Source organism: Molossus molossus, unplaced genomic scaffold, assembly GCF_014108415.1.
Source record: "Molossus molossus isolate mMolMol1 unplaced genomic scaffold, mMolMol1.p scaffold_m16_p_5, whole genome shotgun sequence".
NCBI classification, from domain to species: domain Eukaryota; kingdom Metazoa; phylum Chordata; class Mammalia; order Chiroptera; family Molossidae; genus Molossus; species Molossus molossus.
In genome coordinates this window covers 100,889,216-100,906,872 of record NW_023425388.1, presented here as the reverse complement: position 1 = coordinate 100,906,872, position 17,657 = coordinate 100,889,216, and the positions used below count along the sequence as shown (strand labels likewise).

The 17,657-nt window shown below is 38.3% G+C and overlaps 1 protein-coding gene across 2 annotated transcripts in view; it reads right to left on the bottom strand.

The window, feature by feature from the left end:
- GBE1 (1,4-alpha-glucan branching enzyme 1) overlaps positions 1 to 17,657 on the bottom strand; it is a 360,857-nt gene that overhangs the window by 72,279 nt on the left and 270,921 nt on the right. For both annotated transcript variants that reach the window (XM_036243257.1, XM_036243255.1), the window contains exon 12: positions 11,446 to 11,617. In XM_036243257.1, coding sequence (XP_036099150.1) covers positions 11,446 to 11,617 — 172 coding nt within the window. The remainder of the gene's footprint in view (positions 1 to 11,445; positions 11,618 to 17,657) is intronic.

Here is a 17,657-nt window from a genome sequence, read left to right as displayed (position 1 = left end):
CCTGGATTCCCATTCAGACACTTTTCTTAACCACTATGCTCTATTTTTCCTTAAAATATATTAAGTAATTATTAATATCCATTGCTAATCTACATATTGATCTAAGAATAATTTTTCTATTAATTTCTCAAATTGGAAATTATAAGAAAAAGACAACCAATCAGTTGCTCCCATTTTCTAGTTGTACAAAGTTAGCATGACACTTGGTCTCGGCTAGAGGCAGCTTTAGCAAAATGAGACTCGTAACGTCTACCTAGCATACCTTAGAACTCCTTTCACACCTGGCTTCTTTTAGTTATAGTGTAAAAAAAGAAAAACTTGTCCTGGCCAGTTTGGCTCAGTGGTTAGAGCATGGCCCTGTGGTCTGGAGTGACCCGGGTTCGGTTCCCGCTAAGGGCACATACCTTGGTTTCAGTTTGTCCCCGGCCCTGGATGGGTTGTGCGGGTGGCAACCACTCGATGTGTCCCTTTCACGTCGATGTTTTTCTCTCTCTCTCTCTTCCTCTCTCTCCCTCCCACTCTATCTAAACAAAAAATGGAAAAATGTCCTCGGGTGAGGATAAAAAAAAAAAAGAAAAACTTTATAAAGATTAAGTAAGATGATGCATATAAAAATGTTTTAGAATGTATCGAATGCTATGTCAATATAAACTCTTACAGTCAGTGATATTAAAATATAAAAATAATTTAGGCATCTCTGCTTCCTTCATCTATATTTTATTTTTTTATGTGACTATATGACAGAACAGAAAATATAAATGTATTTATTCATTACCAATTAACATAACTCAGCAAATCAAAAAGTTCATAGCAAATGTTCCTCTGCTTTAATCAGAGAAAAGTAATTTTTTTAAAACTCAAATTAGTAGTACATAAGACAAAAACAAACAAAACAGAACAGCTAAACTGGTATCTTTCTTACAGAATCCATTATTTATCTTAATGATTTTTTTATAAGGGAACATATTTAAATGCCTACCAAATTTATGGAAACATGGCTTAATTATAAAAGTAAAAAATGTGTTGCTATTTTACTCGTTTTAATTCATTCTTTCTCTATTAGAGGGAAATAAAATTAAAATTCCAGACAGCTAACAAGTTTAAAAATGTCTAAAACATGACTAAACAACCATGTTGCTCCTCAGTCTTGAAGAATTTCTTATTTTGATTTTTAAAAAATATTAATCTCTTATATGCCACTTAAAAAAAAAAATTACTTTCCCTGAAAGTACAACAGACGATTGCAACTAATGAACTAGTGCTAAAAATATTACATACAGGTAATATTCTCTCTCTATGTCTATGACTTGATATCCTTTCTCAGAAAAATGTGAAAGCCTTGTGATATGCTCGATTACTGTGTAAGTTGCTACTAGTTCATGGAGATACAATCGTGAATACGATACAGATGACCTCTATTTTCACTGAGTTTTAATTATATCAAGGAAATCGTATGTTGAAGTTTTTCAAGTATAATTTTGTTCTGTGTCATGAAAGGTAATATACAGTACTATCCAATGTAAAATAGAGAAACTAGCACAGTTGGAGGCTTCAGGAAGGCCTCCTACAGGATGTGAGAGCCGCAGATAAAGGATTCGGTCAGGTAAGGGAGGGAGTGCTTGACTGGGATGATTCCAAGAGTGAGAAGTGACACATGGAGAGTTCAGAGTGGAAGAAGGCTGATACATTAAAAAACCGAAAGAAGGCTTGCTTGGCTTCAGCCAGCCCACCAATGGGGAAACCCATGGGATATATTCATGCGAGGCCTAAAAGGAAGCTGGAGGACGCTGTGATCATTGAAGCCACTAGGCAGAACTGTGATATAATCAGGAAATGGAAAAAATACATATTCAAAGTCATGGTAGCTCGTGGGGAAATATAAAACTAATCAACAATCAGAAATTAAAGCCATCAGGAAATCATTGATTTTAAAGTTAGAGATATGTAAGATTTACATAAGATAGATACTCAAAAAAAAAAAAAAAAGTGATATATTGGCCCAGCCAGTGTGGCTCACTGATTGAGCGCTGACCCATGCACCAAGAGGTCACTGATTTGATTCCCGGTCAGGGCACATGCCCAGATTGTGGGCCCCATTCCCAGTGGGGGGCATGCAGGAGATGGTCTATTGATGTTCTCATCGATGTTTCTATCTCTCTCCCACTCCCTTCTTCTCTAAGATCAATAAAGAAAAATATTTTTTTTAAAGTGATATATTAGAGTTAAATATTAGAAGCCATTTATTTCAAGGACAAAAGTAAGAATGAAACTGCAAAGGACCTTTGAGACCTAAATCAAAGAATAACTTCAAAATTATATTTGATACCATATGATCAATTTAAGGACATTATAGAGAGAAATACTAAAAATGTGTCTATTGATCGTGTTAGTATTGAAAGTTTCATGAGAAGAGTTTCCAAAAGAGAATAGACATTTGGCCTGCCCTAGGTTGAATACAGTTATTGTGAGATTAATATATATATTTCATAAGGTTTATGAAATTTCTGGATCCTCAGGGAAAATATTGACCAAGACCCAGGAAATAGTTCTCATTATGAACTTTCATCAGACATTCCTTACTTGAAAGTTATCAGTATTAAATTCACTAGGTTCATTAAGTCTGTCATCCACAAATAGTTTTGTTTTATGCTGATGCTTGCCTGGAGGCTGTCATATGCTACAGGCTAGAACTGTCTTCAACGAAGGAGGAAAGTCTCAGGAAAAGGAGCCCATTAGTTACTTCCTACTTTGATACCCTTAGGTACAGACTTCGGAGTTTTAAATTTATTAAAGTAGTCATGTATTTAAAACTTTTTTGATGGAAAGATGGCAGTGGGCAGGACCAGAGGGAGGGTGAGTGCGTGAGAGAGTGAGCGAGTGTGTGAGAGAGTGTGAGTGGACCCGAAGGTGGCTGACCAAACCCGAGCAGTGCAGGGCCTTGGAGCAGAAGGTTCCTGTGCTGTGGACGGAGCAGCTGGCTACCACGGTGAGCGGCCCTTCAGGGCGCTTCTCCCTGCACCACAGGGAGGCCCCACCATTTAGGAAGATCCAGGGTCTTCCCTGGGAGGAGGCAGTGGGAGCAACTAGGGCCCAGCAACCTGAGCCCACCAGTGCACCTGGAACCATTGGAACAGCGGGTCCCCTGTGTCAACACAGACCAGTGCACAGTAGTGCTGTCAAGGTGCCTGTTGCAGAAACCATAAATGGCCAGGAGTCCAGCACCATCCCCCACAGCAACAACCCAATCAGAGTCGAGATATACCCCCAGCAACAGAGGCTGGGGAACAGAAATCCAACCCCAGGCAACAGAAGCACAGACCAGCAGCTGAGACCCATCCCTCAAAACTATAGCAAAGGCTGAGCAGGAGCTGAGCCCCACTAGGCAGCAGCACTCCCCAGCCGCCAGCGGCGGGACCTGGGGCTCCACAGAGGCCTGTGTTACCCAGGGGCCCACAGAGCAGCGGGAAGCCGGAGCCCAAGAGGGACCAGTGTGATCTAGTTGCCTGCTGAACTTGTGGGGTGCTGGGGCACCAGAGAGGCAACTTAGCTGCCCACCAGATAGGCGTGAAGTCGGGTCTCCAAAGGGACTGTGCCATCCAGCTGCCCACGAGACCTGCGGGGTGCTAAGGCACAAGAGCGGCCTGTGCAACTTAGCTGCCCACAAGATAGGCATGGAGCCGGGTCTCCAAAGGGATTGAGCAATCCAGCTGCCCATGGGAACTGCAAGGTGCTGGGGGCACCAGAGAGGCCTGTGCAACCCAGATACCCACAAGATAGGTGTGGAGTCGGGTCTCCAGAAAAACTGTGCAATCCAGTTGCCCATGGCATGGGCAGGGAGCACAACTCCAACAGGGTCTGAGCTATATAGCTATAGGTGGCACCAGCGACCAGCTGGGGACACAGCTCGAGAGGAGCCCACATGATCCAGCAGCAGCACTTACCAGGACACACCAATACCAACCCCCAGTAGTCAACCTCCAGGATCCATAGCAGGCAAGAAGCGGCACGCAACAAAACAGCCTGGGAGGCACAGTAGCCTTATTTGATATACAGTGAGCTGCCTACACATCCGAACATTCCTCACCAGACGGCTAAAATGGGGACACAAAGAAACACCACCCAAAGGAAAGAAAAAGAGGAATCACTAGAAAAGGAACTACAGGAAATGGAAGATAGAAACTTGTCAGATAAAGAATTCAAAGCAATGATTTTAAAGGTGTTCAAACAATTTGGTGAGAACTATAAGCAACTTAATAAGAATTATGAAGAGCTCACTGGGAACTACTTCAGCTTAAAAAAAAGAAAAAAAGAGGTAGAAGCTATGCATACAAATCCAGAGGAAATAAAGAATGACGTAACTGTTATGAAAAATTCCTTAGAAGGGTTCAATAGTAGATTAGAAGAAGCTGAAGACCAAATCAGCTACTTAGACGACAAGGTAGAGTAAAACATTCAAATAGAGTAGCAAATGGAAAAAAAAAAAAAAAAAATTAAAAAGTGGGAGGAGAGTTTCAGGGAGATGAGACAATGCAAATCGTAACAACATTCGCATTATAGGGATACTGGAAGGAGAAGAATCAGAGAAAGGAATAGAGAACCTGTTTGAAGAAATAATGACAGAAAACTTCTCAAAACTGGTGAAGGAAAAAGTCACACAAGTCCAGGAAACACAGAGAGACCCAAGCAAGATGAACCCCAGAAGACCCACAGCTAGACACATCATAATAAAAATGGCAAACATTAAACACAAAGAAAGAATCTTTTTTTTTTTTTATCCTCACTCGAGGATATTTTTCCATTTTTTGTTCAGGTAGAGTGGGGGGGAGAGAGAGGAACAGAGAGAGACAGAGAAACATCGATGTGAAAGGGACACATCGAGTGGGCGCCACCCACACAACCGACCAGGGCCGGGGACAAACTGCAACCGAGGTACATGCCCTTAGCGGGAACCGAACCCGGGTCTCTCAGGACCGCAGACCGACGCTCTAACCGCTGAGCCAAACCGGCCAGGGCCAAAAAAAGAATCTTAAAGGAAGCAAGAGAGAGACAGAAAGTTACCTACAAGGGAGCTCCCATTAGACTGTCAGCTGATTTCTCAACAGAAAAGATGCAGGCCAGAAGGGTGTGGCATAAAGTGTACAAAGCAATTCAAGGCAAGGGTCTAAATCCAAGACTATACTCTATCCAGCAAGGCTATCATTTGAAATTAAAGGAGAAATAAAGAGCTTCGCAGATTAAAAAAAAAAATTACCACCAACAAACTAGCACTCTAAGAATTGCTGAAGGGAGTGTTGTAAGAAGCAGAAGAAACAGAGAGAGAGAGAAAAAGAGAGAGAGAGAGAAACATGGGCATAAAATTAAAATGGCAAATAATAACTATCATTAATTACCTTAAATGTAAATGGCTTAAATGATCCAATCAAAAGACATAGGTTAGCTGATTGGATAAGAAAACACGACCCATATATATGCTGTCTACAAGAAACCCACTTCACAACAAAAGACTCACACAGGATGAAAGTGAAGGGATAAAAAAAAAATTTTCCAAGCAAATGAAAATGAAAAAAAGCTGGTGTAGCAATACTCATATCTGACAAGATAGACTTCAAATCAAGGGCCATAATAAGAGACAGAGAAGGTCACTACATAACATTAAAAGGATCAATCCACCAAGAGGATATAACCCTGGTAAATATATATGCAAATACGGGAGCACCAAAATATATTAAAAAACCACTGGATAGATCTTCTAAACAAAAAATTAACAAGGACATAGAGTCCTTACCAGATAAACTAGATCAGTTGGACTTCATTCATATTTATAGAACTTTCACCCCAAAGCTGCAGAATATACATTCTTCTCAAGTGCACATGGGTCATTCTCAAAGACAGACTACATGTTAGGACACAAAGCAAGTCTCTAAAAATTTCCAAAAATTGAAATCATATCAGGCATCTTCTCAGATCACAGTGGCATGAAAGTAGAACTCAATTACAATAAAACACAAAAAAACATTCAAACACTTGGAAGCTATATACTATGGTATTAAACAACAAATGGGTTACTAACAAGATCAAGGAAGAAAGTAAAAACTTTCTGGAAACCAATGAAAACGAAACACAACAACACAAAATCTATGGGACACAGCGAAAGCAGTCCTGAGAGGGAAGTTCATAGCACTACAAGCCTATCTCAAGAAAAAAGAAAAATTCCTAACTGACTTTCTAACCCTACAACTTAAAGAACTAGAAAGTACAGAAAAAGAAAAACCCAGAGCTAGTAGGAGGAAGGAAATAGTAAAGGTCAGAACAAAAATAAATGACATTGAGACTAAAAAAAAAAAAAACAATTCAAAAGATCAATGAAACAAAAAGCTGGTTCTTTGAAAAAATAAACAAGATCAAGGCACAGTTAGCCAGACTCACTAAGAAACAAAAAGAGAGAAACCAAATAAACAAAATCAGAAATGAAAGAGAAGTAACAACTGACATCACAGAAATACAAAGGATCATCAAAACATACTATGAACAATTATACACCAAGAAAGTGGACAATCTAGGAGAAATGGACAAATTTCTAGAAACACACAGCCTCCCAAAACTGAACCAGAAAGAGAGAGAAAACTTGAACAGACCAATAACAAATAAGAAAAATTAAGAGGTAATGAAAAATCTCCCAGGAAACAAAAGCCCAAGCCTAGATGGCTTCATGGAGGAGTTTTACCAAACATTCAAAGAAGATCTAATACCCATTCTTCTAAAACTATTCCAAAAAATTCAAGAAGATGGAACACTTTCAAACTCATTTTATGAGGTCAGCATAAACATAATTCCAAAACTGAATAAAGACACTACAAAGAAAGAAAACTTTAGGCCAAAATCCCTAATGAACACAGATGCCAAAATCCTTAACAAAATATTAGCAAATTGGATCCAGCAATACATCAAAAAAATTATTCATCATTACCAAGTGAGTTTCATCCTAGGCATGCAAGGATGGTACAATATTTGCAAATCATTAGATGTGATACACCACATAAACAAAATGAAAGATAAAAACTATATAATCAAATCAATAGATGCTGAAAAAGCATTCGACCAAATCCAGCACCCATTTGTTATAAAAACGCTCAGCAATGTGGAAATAGAGGGATCATATCTCGACATAATAAAGGCCATATTATAAAAGATCTACAGCCAACATCATACTCAATGGGCAAAAACTTAAAGCATTCCTCTTAAGAACGGGAACAAGACAGGGATGTCCACTTTCACCACTCTTATTTAACATAGTACTGGAAGTCTTAGCCACAGCAATCAGACATGAAGAAAAAATAAAGGGGATCCAAATTGAAAAGAAGGACGTGAAACTGTCATTATTTGCAGATGACATGATATTGTATATAGAAAACCCTAAAGACTCCATCAAAAATCTACTAGACATAATAAATGAATTTTGCAAGATAGCAGAATACAAAATTAATGTCAAGAAATTGATGGCACTCTTATACACCAATGATGAACTCACAGAAAGAGAAACTAAAAAAACAAATCTTGTTTACCATCGCAGCAGAAAAATTAAGATACCTTGGAATAACCTTAACCAAAGAAGTAAAGGATCTCTTCGCAGAAAACTACAGGTCATTAAAAAAGAAATAGAGATATAAAAAAGTGGAAGCGTATACCTTGTTCATGGATTGAAAGAATTAATCATTAAAATGTCCATACTACTAAAGCAATCTATAGATTGAATGCAATTCCCATGAAAATACCGATGACATACTCACAGAACTAGAACAAACACTCCAACAGTTTATATGGAACCAAAAAAAGACCCCGAATAACCACAGCAATCTTGAAAAAAAAGAATAAAGTAGGAGGGATCACATTACCAGATTTCAGGTTATACTACAAAGCTACCGTCATCAAAACAGTCTGGTACTGGCACAAGAAAAGGCAGATAGATCAATGGAACAGAATAGAGAACCCAGAAATTGACCCAAGACAATATGCTCAATTAATATTTGACAAAGATGGCAAGAGCATACAGTGGAGTCATGACAGTCTCTTCAATAAATGGTGTTGGAAAAACTGGACAGTTTCTTGCAAAAAAATGAAGCTAGAACACCAACTTACACCATACACGAGAATAAACTCAAAATGGATAAAAGACTTAAATGTAACTCGTGAATCCATAAAAATTCTAGAAGAAAATGCAGGCAACAAAATCTCAGACATCATACACAGCAGAATTTTCACTGATACAACAACTAAGGCAAGAGAAACAAAGGAAAAAATGAATACATGGGACTACATCAAATTTAAAAGCCTCTGCACAGCAAAAGAAACAACCATCAAAATCGAAAGGGATCCCACTATATGGGAGACCATAATCATCAATGATGCATCAGATATGGGGTTAATTTCCAAAATATATAGAGTACTCATGCAACTGAACAAAAGGAAGCCAAAGAACCCAATTAAAAAATGGACAGAGGACCTAAATAGAAACGTCCCCAAAAAGGACATACAAATGGCCAAGAAACATATGAAGAGATGATCAATGTCACTAATCATCAGAGAGATGCAAGTTAAAACAACTATGAGGTATCACCACATACCTGTCAGAATGGCCACCATCAACAAATCATCAAACAACTGTTGGCACGGGTGTGGAGAAAAGGGGACTCTAGTACACTGCTGGTGGGAATGTAAACTGGTGTAGCCACTGTAGAAAACACTATGGTGTTACCTCAAAAAGTTAAAAATTGAACTGCCATTTGACCCAGTGATCCCACTTCTAGGAATATACCCTAAGAAACACGAACCACCAATCAGAAAGAATATATGTACCCCTATGTTCATAGCAGCACTATATACAATAGCTAAGATCTGGAAACAGCCCAAATGTCCATCAGTACATGAATGGATTAAAAAGTGGTACATGTACACAATGGAGTATTATGCAGCTGTAAGAAAGAACAATCTCTAATCCTTTGAGATGGCATGGAAGGACCTGGAAAGTATTATGCTAAGTGAAACAAGCCAAGCAGAGAAAGACAAATATCACATGATGTCACTTACTTGTAGAATATAATGAACTAAACAAATTGCTGAAGAAAATTAACCCAGAGACATAGAGATGGGATGCAGACTGACAAGCCTCAGAGGAGGGGGGGTTGGGGAGGGAAGAGATAAACCACAGAACTTACATGTATGTATGCATAACCAACAAACATAGACAACACAGCTGGGGATGGGGCAGTGGGAAGAGGAGGAAAGTGTCAATGGGGGAAAAATGAGAAACATCTGTAACAAAAACAAATTAATAAAAAAAGAAAATACAAACTTTTTCACAATGTCCAGACTAAAGCAATAGACTTAGCCAGGATTTCTAGAATTTTCAGAGACAGTGAGCTTTAAGAATTTATTATATAGGACAAACTGCATAAACTCAGAGGTCTTAGTCTGGTTCTGTTTGGAAAACTGTTGTAGTTCCAAGTATATTAGATGACGCCTTTCATTATTTTCTTGCACTATCTACAGACTGTTACAATTTTATAAACTCTGCTTTTGTAAATAAAATAAACCATTTGAAAATCTCTCACTAACCCTTAGTTCTCCTTACTTTACACAGAGACATAGTTATTTGCATAGGTTCTTTTAATCAGAATATAATTTAATAAAATGGTTGTACAACTAAGGCCTTACTGGAATGGCCATATTTATGAAGGATGGTCATTGCGTCAGGGAGAACCAGTTGCTTTTAAGGAACTGAGGCTGATTTCACTTCTGGATAGGATGCCCTCAGGAAATGTGGTGTGGTGCTTGGCTGCCATAGTGCAGTCTCACAGGTCAGGAAGGATACCTCCTGGCAGGTTAGGGATATTAACACATTTTGATGATCCTGAGAAAAAGAGGACTGCACCCAAAGGTATACTGCAAAGATATACTCATGCAGATAAAATTTAATGTATGGTTTACTGGGCTTCGCTCTCTAACCAAAGGCTAACAAAAAATAAAAGCTGTTTTTTTTTTTTTTCATTCAACACATATTTATTGAATGCATACTCTAGGCAGGGTGCAGGTCCTGGGCATACAATAATGAATTAAACAATTAGGGTCCCAGTTTTCATGAGCTTACAGTCTAGTGGAGGAAGGAGACAACAAATGCATAAGTTATCATGAACATATAATTGCAACTTGAAAAATACATGGAGGAATTAAACAGAACAATGTAATGAAGGATAGCTGGAAGACTATTTAAATGCACATGAAATATTAAATGCAATTACATGTATGATTAAGAGTGCGGCATATTCTGAGACTTCTCTCTGGGGTGGAGAAAACAAGGAATTTTGTGTTTGTATATACACATGACTGGTTAAAATCATGGTCATTTGTATTCAGGGCCTGAGGATTTTGGTAATTGAATGAGATAGGAAGATAATAAAGGGGAAGCATTAATCTTTGGTTTCTTCTAAGACCAAAATGAATTTTACTTTCTCATCGGGGGTGAAAGAAGATTGTAGAAGTGGGGGAGGTAGATTTGAAGGTGAGGTTGGCACATGGTAGATATTTGAAAAATGTCAGTTTCCTTTCTCTTAAATTTTCCCCTAGGAATCAATCTTACAAAAACACTAATATTCATCTTCCAGCATTTTTGATAAGGGTAGCCTCATCTTCAAAATAGAAGCTTTTAAAAGTCCAATCTGAGATTCTTTATAAAAACTTGCAGAAAGACATGAGGTAATTTGAAGCACTTAGGCTTTTACTGTAGAAAAGTGAGTCAGCCTCCCATATGCATTTACCAATTGTTTCTGTTTCTCTTTAGCCAAAAGGCTGGCAAATCTCCTAAAACTCAAATATTCAAATGGTTGTTGTAAACCAAATAGAACAGAAAACTCTATTAGTTGATTTCTACATTTTATCAATCAAGAACCTTGAAACAATAATGACCTCTGAAAATATAATTTTTTATTTTTGTTTTTAAATATTTTTTTGCCCATCAAAATATCCTGGGCCATGGCTTTCACATTTATAATAAAATATACTGGTATACAATTACCTTAAAGAAAACCAATAATATTAGTATAATATGTTATGACATGACAATTATATCTTTCTTATGTTTAATGTGCAAGCACTACAACAAAATAAACACAGAATGATTAGATTCAAAATAATTCTGTTTTAAAAATAATCCACTTGTCAATAATATTAAATAAAATACCAGCTATTAAACTACTTTTTCATCTTGTATTAGTTATAACAGTCTTACAGAAATTTAATGTTTGCAGTTTATACGACAGTAAAGGTATAAAGTTGTAATTTTCTATTTTAAATTTAAACAGCCAAATCAAAATATTCTACATGATTTATGCTCATGTAGTATTAGTTAACATTTTCAATACAGATTGGATTATGTGTTCAATTGAAACTTACCCATGAAATTGAGGTAACCTTCTCCACCAAGGGCATGAGTAATGAGTCGAATCATTTTATGAAGCTGTATTCCACGATCAATAACTGGAGTAAAAGGGGTCAGAACACTCATGTTGGTATACATTTCAGCATCCATCAACCAAAATGCCAGTGTCTTATCCCCAACGAGTGCCTACAGAAGTAAAAGTCACTGAGATGAATGCAAAGAATAGGAACCAAGCAGCTATGATTTACACTAGAATAACACAGGATGAAAACAATGTAGGAAAGGTGTGTGATAATTTAGCATTAATTTAATGCATATGCCAATAATTACCTTCTGTGCTGAAGGTGAGCTGGTAGAACCTGTTAGAGATCAGCACATGTGTTTTCAGGATTGATTATTAATTTTTAATTTAATTTAATTTTATTTTATTATTATTATTTTTTTTTATCCTCATCCGAGGACATTTTTCGATATTTTGTTCATATAGAGTGAGAGGGAGAGAGAGAGAGAGAAACATCGACATGAAAGCGACACATCGAGTGGTTGCCACCCACACGACCCAACCAGGGCTGGGGAAAAACTGCAACCGAGGTACATGCCCTTAGCGGAAACCGAACCCGGGTCTCTCTGGACCGCAGTCCGACGCTCTAACCGCTGAGCCAAACCGGCCAGGGCGATTTTTAATTTTTTAAAGAGCTTGGTGAGAAATCCGTGATAAGCTACCTATTAGAACAGAGTGGATGCTTCAATTTTTCTGAAATTGGAATAAATATTTACCATAATGTTGAGAAAGCTAAACAGATTTTGAAATAGTTCGCATATTATGAATTTGTTTTGAAAGAACGTAAGTTTCTAAAAAAATATTTTATATGTATGTATATGTATTTATAGAAGTATATGTATTTAATATGCATATATATAATATGTCTACAAATATATTACATAGGACTCTCCTCCCTTTGGGCATAAGGTTGGCAACTTTTTCTTAAAATGTACAGTTTGCTTCCTCATTGTATTTGTTATTTAATCTAAAATTTATTTGATTTACATGAAAATACGATTGATGAATGGGGCAGGTTACTCAGAAACACCCTGAGTAGAAGAGAGGCCTCTTAACAATCTGAATTATTAATGGTTAAGAACAGCTCACTAATACAAAGTGTTCTTCACTGACAAGAAATACATGCACAGTGAAACATATAAGAGAAATTAGGCCATTATCTCATTACCCTATTACAATTATTTTCATTTTTAGAAAAATATGTTTACTTACAAACCTGTTACACTCTCTAATCTATTTTGATTTAAATGACTTGTCTTTAAAATAATTTTATTAAAAAAAATCTACTCATTTCATTGGTCTTGTCCTTATTGTTAGGCCAAGAAAGAATTGGCTGAGAATATGGTTCTTGACACAAAAATTCTCAAAGTTTGAGAATTGTCATCTGTATTACTTGAGTTAAATTTTTTTTTTTTTTTGCTTTAGCAAAACAACTCCTTTGTTCTCTGACTTCTAGGTAAATATTTTATATCTAAACATACAAAAATTGTATACTTTTATGGACTGAATTGTTACCCGCCCCCTTCAAATTCATGTTGAAGTCCCAACTGCCAATGTGCCTATATCTGGAGCTAGAACAAAGAGATAACCAAGGTTAAATGAGGTCATAAGAGTGGAGTCCTAATCCAGTGAATGGTGCCCTTATATGAAGAGCAAAAAAACACCAGGGATAAATGTGCACAGAAAAAGACCACTTGAGGACACAGAAAATGCCATCTGCAAACCTAGGAGAGAGGCCTCAGGAGACTCTAAACCTGATGACAACTGACCTTGTATTTGCAGCCTCCAGCAATATAAAAAATAAATTTGTTGTTTAAGCCACCCTGACTGTGGTATTTTGTTGTGGCAGCCCTAGCAAACTAATATATGTACCAGTAAAGTGCAGCTTCAATCTGATGTATAACATAGAGTTCTATATGAGTGTAGTTTGAAAATAGGTTCTACAGCCCTGGCCGGTTTGGCTCAGCGGTTAGAGCGTCCGCCTGCGGTCCGGAGAGACCCGGGTTCAGTTCCCGCTAAGGGCACGTACCTCGGTTGCAGTTTGTCCCCAGCCCTGGTTGGTCGTGCAGGTGGCAGCCAATCGATGTGTCCCTTTCACATTGATGTTTCTCTCTCTCCCTCCCTCCCACTCTATCTGAACAAAAAAATGGAAAAGTGTCCTCAGGTGAGGATAAAAAAAAAAGAAAAAAAGAAAGAAAATATGTTCTACAGGTAAAAAAAGTTTGAAAACAATGTATGTAAGATACAAATATATTTGTTAAATTGTGATTAGACAGCATTGTTTCTTAAACAATTTGTCCTTTCCACTTGCTTTGAGTTGTTTAACTATATTTTTATGTGTATCTGTGTTTACTTCTATAATCTCTGATTCTGTTTTAGAATCACTATGATAAATTCTGTTAGATGTTTACTATGATGTATACATTCCTACATTATTCATTTTATAACAATACAGAATGAGGCAAAAGTAGGTTTACAGTTGTTTGTCTAAAAAATAATACAGTAATGATAAGTAATAATACAGGAATAAACTTTTTTTTTTCCCGTACTTACGAATGTAAACCTACTTTTTTTTTTTAATCTTTATTGTTGAATGTAGAATGTATTGACAGACATTCCACATTTTTCCCCTACTGACCCCCTCCTCCCCACTCCTGCCCCCTTCCGCCTTTTCCCACACTGTTGTCTGTGTCCATTGGTTATGCATATAAGTTCTTTGGTTTATTTCTTACCACCCCCCAACCCCTTTCCCTTCTAGGTTTGTCAATCTAGCAATGAATTTGTGCTTCTTAATCCCTTCACCTTTTTCACCCATTTCCCCAACCCCCCTCTCATCTGGCAACCAACAAAATGTTCTCTGTGTCTATGAGAATGTTTCTGTTCAGCCTGTTCATTTTGTTTGTAGATTCCATTGTCGATAGCTATGTATTCATTGCCATTTTGTTTGTTCATATATTTTATCTTTTTCTTCAAAAAGAGCCTTCATCATTTCATATAATAACGGTTTGGTGGTGATGAACTCCTTTAACTTTTTCTTCTCTGGGAAAGTCTTCATATGGCCATCTATTCTAAATGACAGCTTTTCAGGATAGAGTAATCTTGGTTGTAGGTTCTTGCTTTTCATCACTCTGAATATTTCTTGCCACTCCCTTCTGGCCTGCAAAGTTTCTTTTGAGAAATCAGCTCACAGCCTTATGGGAACTCCCTTGTAGGTAACTAACTGCCTTTCTCTTGCTGCTTTTAAGATTCTCTCTTTGTCTTGAACCTTTTCCATTTTGATGATGATGTGTCTTGGTGTGGGCCTCTTGGGGTTCATCTTGTTTGGGACTCTCTGTGCTTCCTGGACTTGTATATCTCTTTCTTTCACCAAGTTAGGAAAGTTTTCTGCCATTATTGTTTCAAACAGGTTTTCGATTTCTTGTTCTCTCTCTTCTCCTTCCTGCACCCCCAAGATGCGAATGTTGGCACGCTTGAAGTTGTCCCAGAGGCTTCTTACACTATCCTTATTTGTTTGGATTCCTTTTTCTTTTTGCTGTTCTGATTGGGCGTTTTTTGCTTCCTTATATTCCAAATTGATGATTTGCTTCTTAGATTTACGTACTCTACTATTGAATCTTTGTAAATTATTCTTTATTTCAGTTAAAGCCTCCTTCGTTTCTAACTGTGCATCGATCATTTCTGACTGGTCCTTTTTTTATGCTCTTGAGGCCCTCACTAAATTTATTGAGCATCCTTATAAGCAGTATTTTGAACTCAGCATCTGTTAGGTTGCTTATCTCCATTTCGCTTAGTTCTTTTCTTGGGGTTTTGTTCTGTTCTTTCATTTGGGACCTGTTTCTTTGTCTCCTCATTTTGGCTGCCTCCCTGTGTTTGTTTCTGTGTATTACTTAACGAGCGGTATGGGGCTAGCTGAGACCAGATGCTGCTCGTTTGAAAGAATTTAGGAAAAACCTGAAGCAGGATCCAAGACAGGCCAATCCTATGGTTAAGCAAGTGGCAACAGCTTGGGTGGGCCTGAAAGTTGTGTGGGGTGGGGCGGGGCCTCGGGGAGTCACCAGGGCGGGGCTACCAGTGTGAGCCAGGTTGCTGGAGTCCCAGATATGGCTTCTGTCTGCCGCCCCCGGGAAGGGCTCACCAAAGGAACAAAGGCCTCTAACAGCAGGCCCCCTCTCCAGCCCTCGCTCCAGTGCCAAACAGCTCAGTTCTTCCCTGTGTGTCTCTGGCGCCCCTCGAGCTTCCTCCCCTCCAAGCTTAGAGGGAGAGAGTCCGATAAGTCCGTGCGCGGGCCCTTTAAGGAGCTGCCTGGGGCTACAGCCGCCTGAGCCTCCCTGAGCCTCAGTTCCTGCTGGTTTTTCCAGCCAGAAATTATGGGGACTTGTCTTCCTGGCACTGGAACCCTGAGCTGGGCGCCTGGTGGGACGGGGACCCCTCGGTCCTCAGGAAGGACCTTCCCAGCCGAGGGAGCCTCCTGATTTTTATCCGCCACACGTGGGTGTGGGACCAGCCTGTCTCACCGCTGTCTCACTGCCCCTCGCGCCTCCGCCCCTCCTACCAGTCTCGATGCAGCTTCTTTAACCCGTAGCTGTAGGACTTCCATTCAGCTTGATTTCAGGCGGTTTTGAAAGATCGTCGTTCTGTAGTTTAGTTGTAACTTGGATGTGGTTGTGGGAGGATGCGATACTGTGTTTACCCACCTGCCATCTTGACCGGAAGTCCTGTAAACCTACTTTTAATCCACCCTGTATATTTATCATTTTTATTAGAAGTATTTGTACATTTGCTTTTAGAAACAACTAAGCAACTTGCATCTTTTTATACCTTCCCAACAACTGGTAATACCAGGCAGAATTACTTGAATCTTCAAAGTATGAACTCATTCAAGGTAAATCTATAATGTTTCTATATGTTTTGGAGAAAAATTATCAGAGCAATCTATCAGTTTTACCTTCAATTTGTTTATCCCATGCATTTCTATAGTATTTCATTAATTCATTCATATAAAATAAGTACATATTGGAAACTCAAAATGTGCTACAACTGTTAGGAGTTTGCAACAGAAAGATATAATTCACGTATGTACTTTAGTTTTCATGTTATGTTTGTTCCTTGGTGAGTGGTTCCCCCAGCCCTTAAATCACTATCACTTATTATTCTGTGATATTTTGTCTCTGCTTTTCTCACATTTATTTGATCTGCTCTACCAGCCAATTTGAATGAAAAAGACAGCAGTGCTCCAATTTGGAAGATGCAAAATACAGCTTGTGTCTAGCTCGTGAGTCAGCACACTTTCCATGAAGGCCAAAGAGTACATGTTTTAGACATTATGGGCCACTTTCTCTGTCTCACCTACTTAAAAGCAGCCATATACATAATGAGAATGAATAAGCATGGCTGTGTTCCAATTAACACAACAAAAACAAACAGCAAGCAGAATTTGGCCCGTGGGTCTTAGTAGCTGACCTCTCTGACCCACTTACATGGTCTTAATAATTAGAGAAGACACCCGAAAAACCACCTGTCAATTTCTGCTGAAATAACAGAGAAGCTTATTGTTTAAGCTTCAATTTTCTTAGTATATATATGACAATGTATACATATGACAAACATTCAAAAATATTTACTGTCTCATTTTTAATGTTGAAAGAGTACATTTTATGTTGTTTAGGCATGTGAGGATTAATATAGCTTTACATAATGAAATGACCATTTTCCCCTATTTATTTAGATTTACTGAGTGACTACTAGGGGCAGTCAGAGTATTAAGACTGGAAACACAAAGGTATACAAAAATTTTTTCTGCTAAAACATGATGAGAACATGGATGATGGAGCAATTATTTTTACCCTCGACAATGAGAGGAAGGCTTCAGAGAGAATGCACTATCTGAGCCAGGGATAACTGGGTCTTTTCCAGGGGTTTCCCAGGTGAAGCAGGCATTTGTAACTGTGGGCAAGAGGACAAGACTGGAACCCACTCAGGAAACTTTTCAGCTCTGAAGAACAGAACAGTGGGAGAGATGAGCAGGAGTGAAGGTAGAAACTTTGGCTCTTGCCAGGTTCTGTGCGGCCTTGGATGACAAGCTTCACTGAAAAGATCTGGGTTGACAAAATAAGCTTTGCTCTTTGGAAATACCTCAGGCTACATCAGAGAAGAGGGAATGAAGCT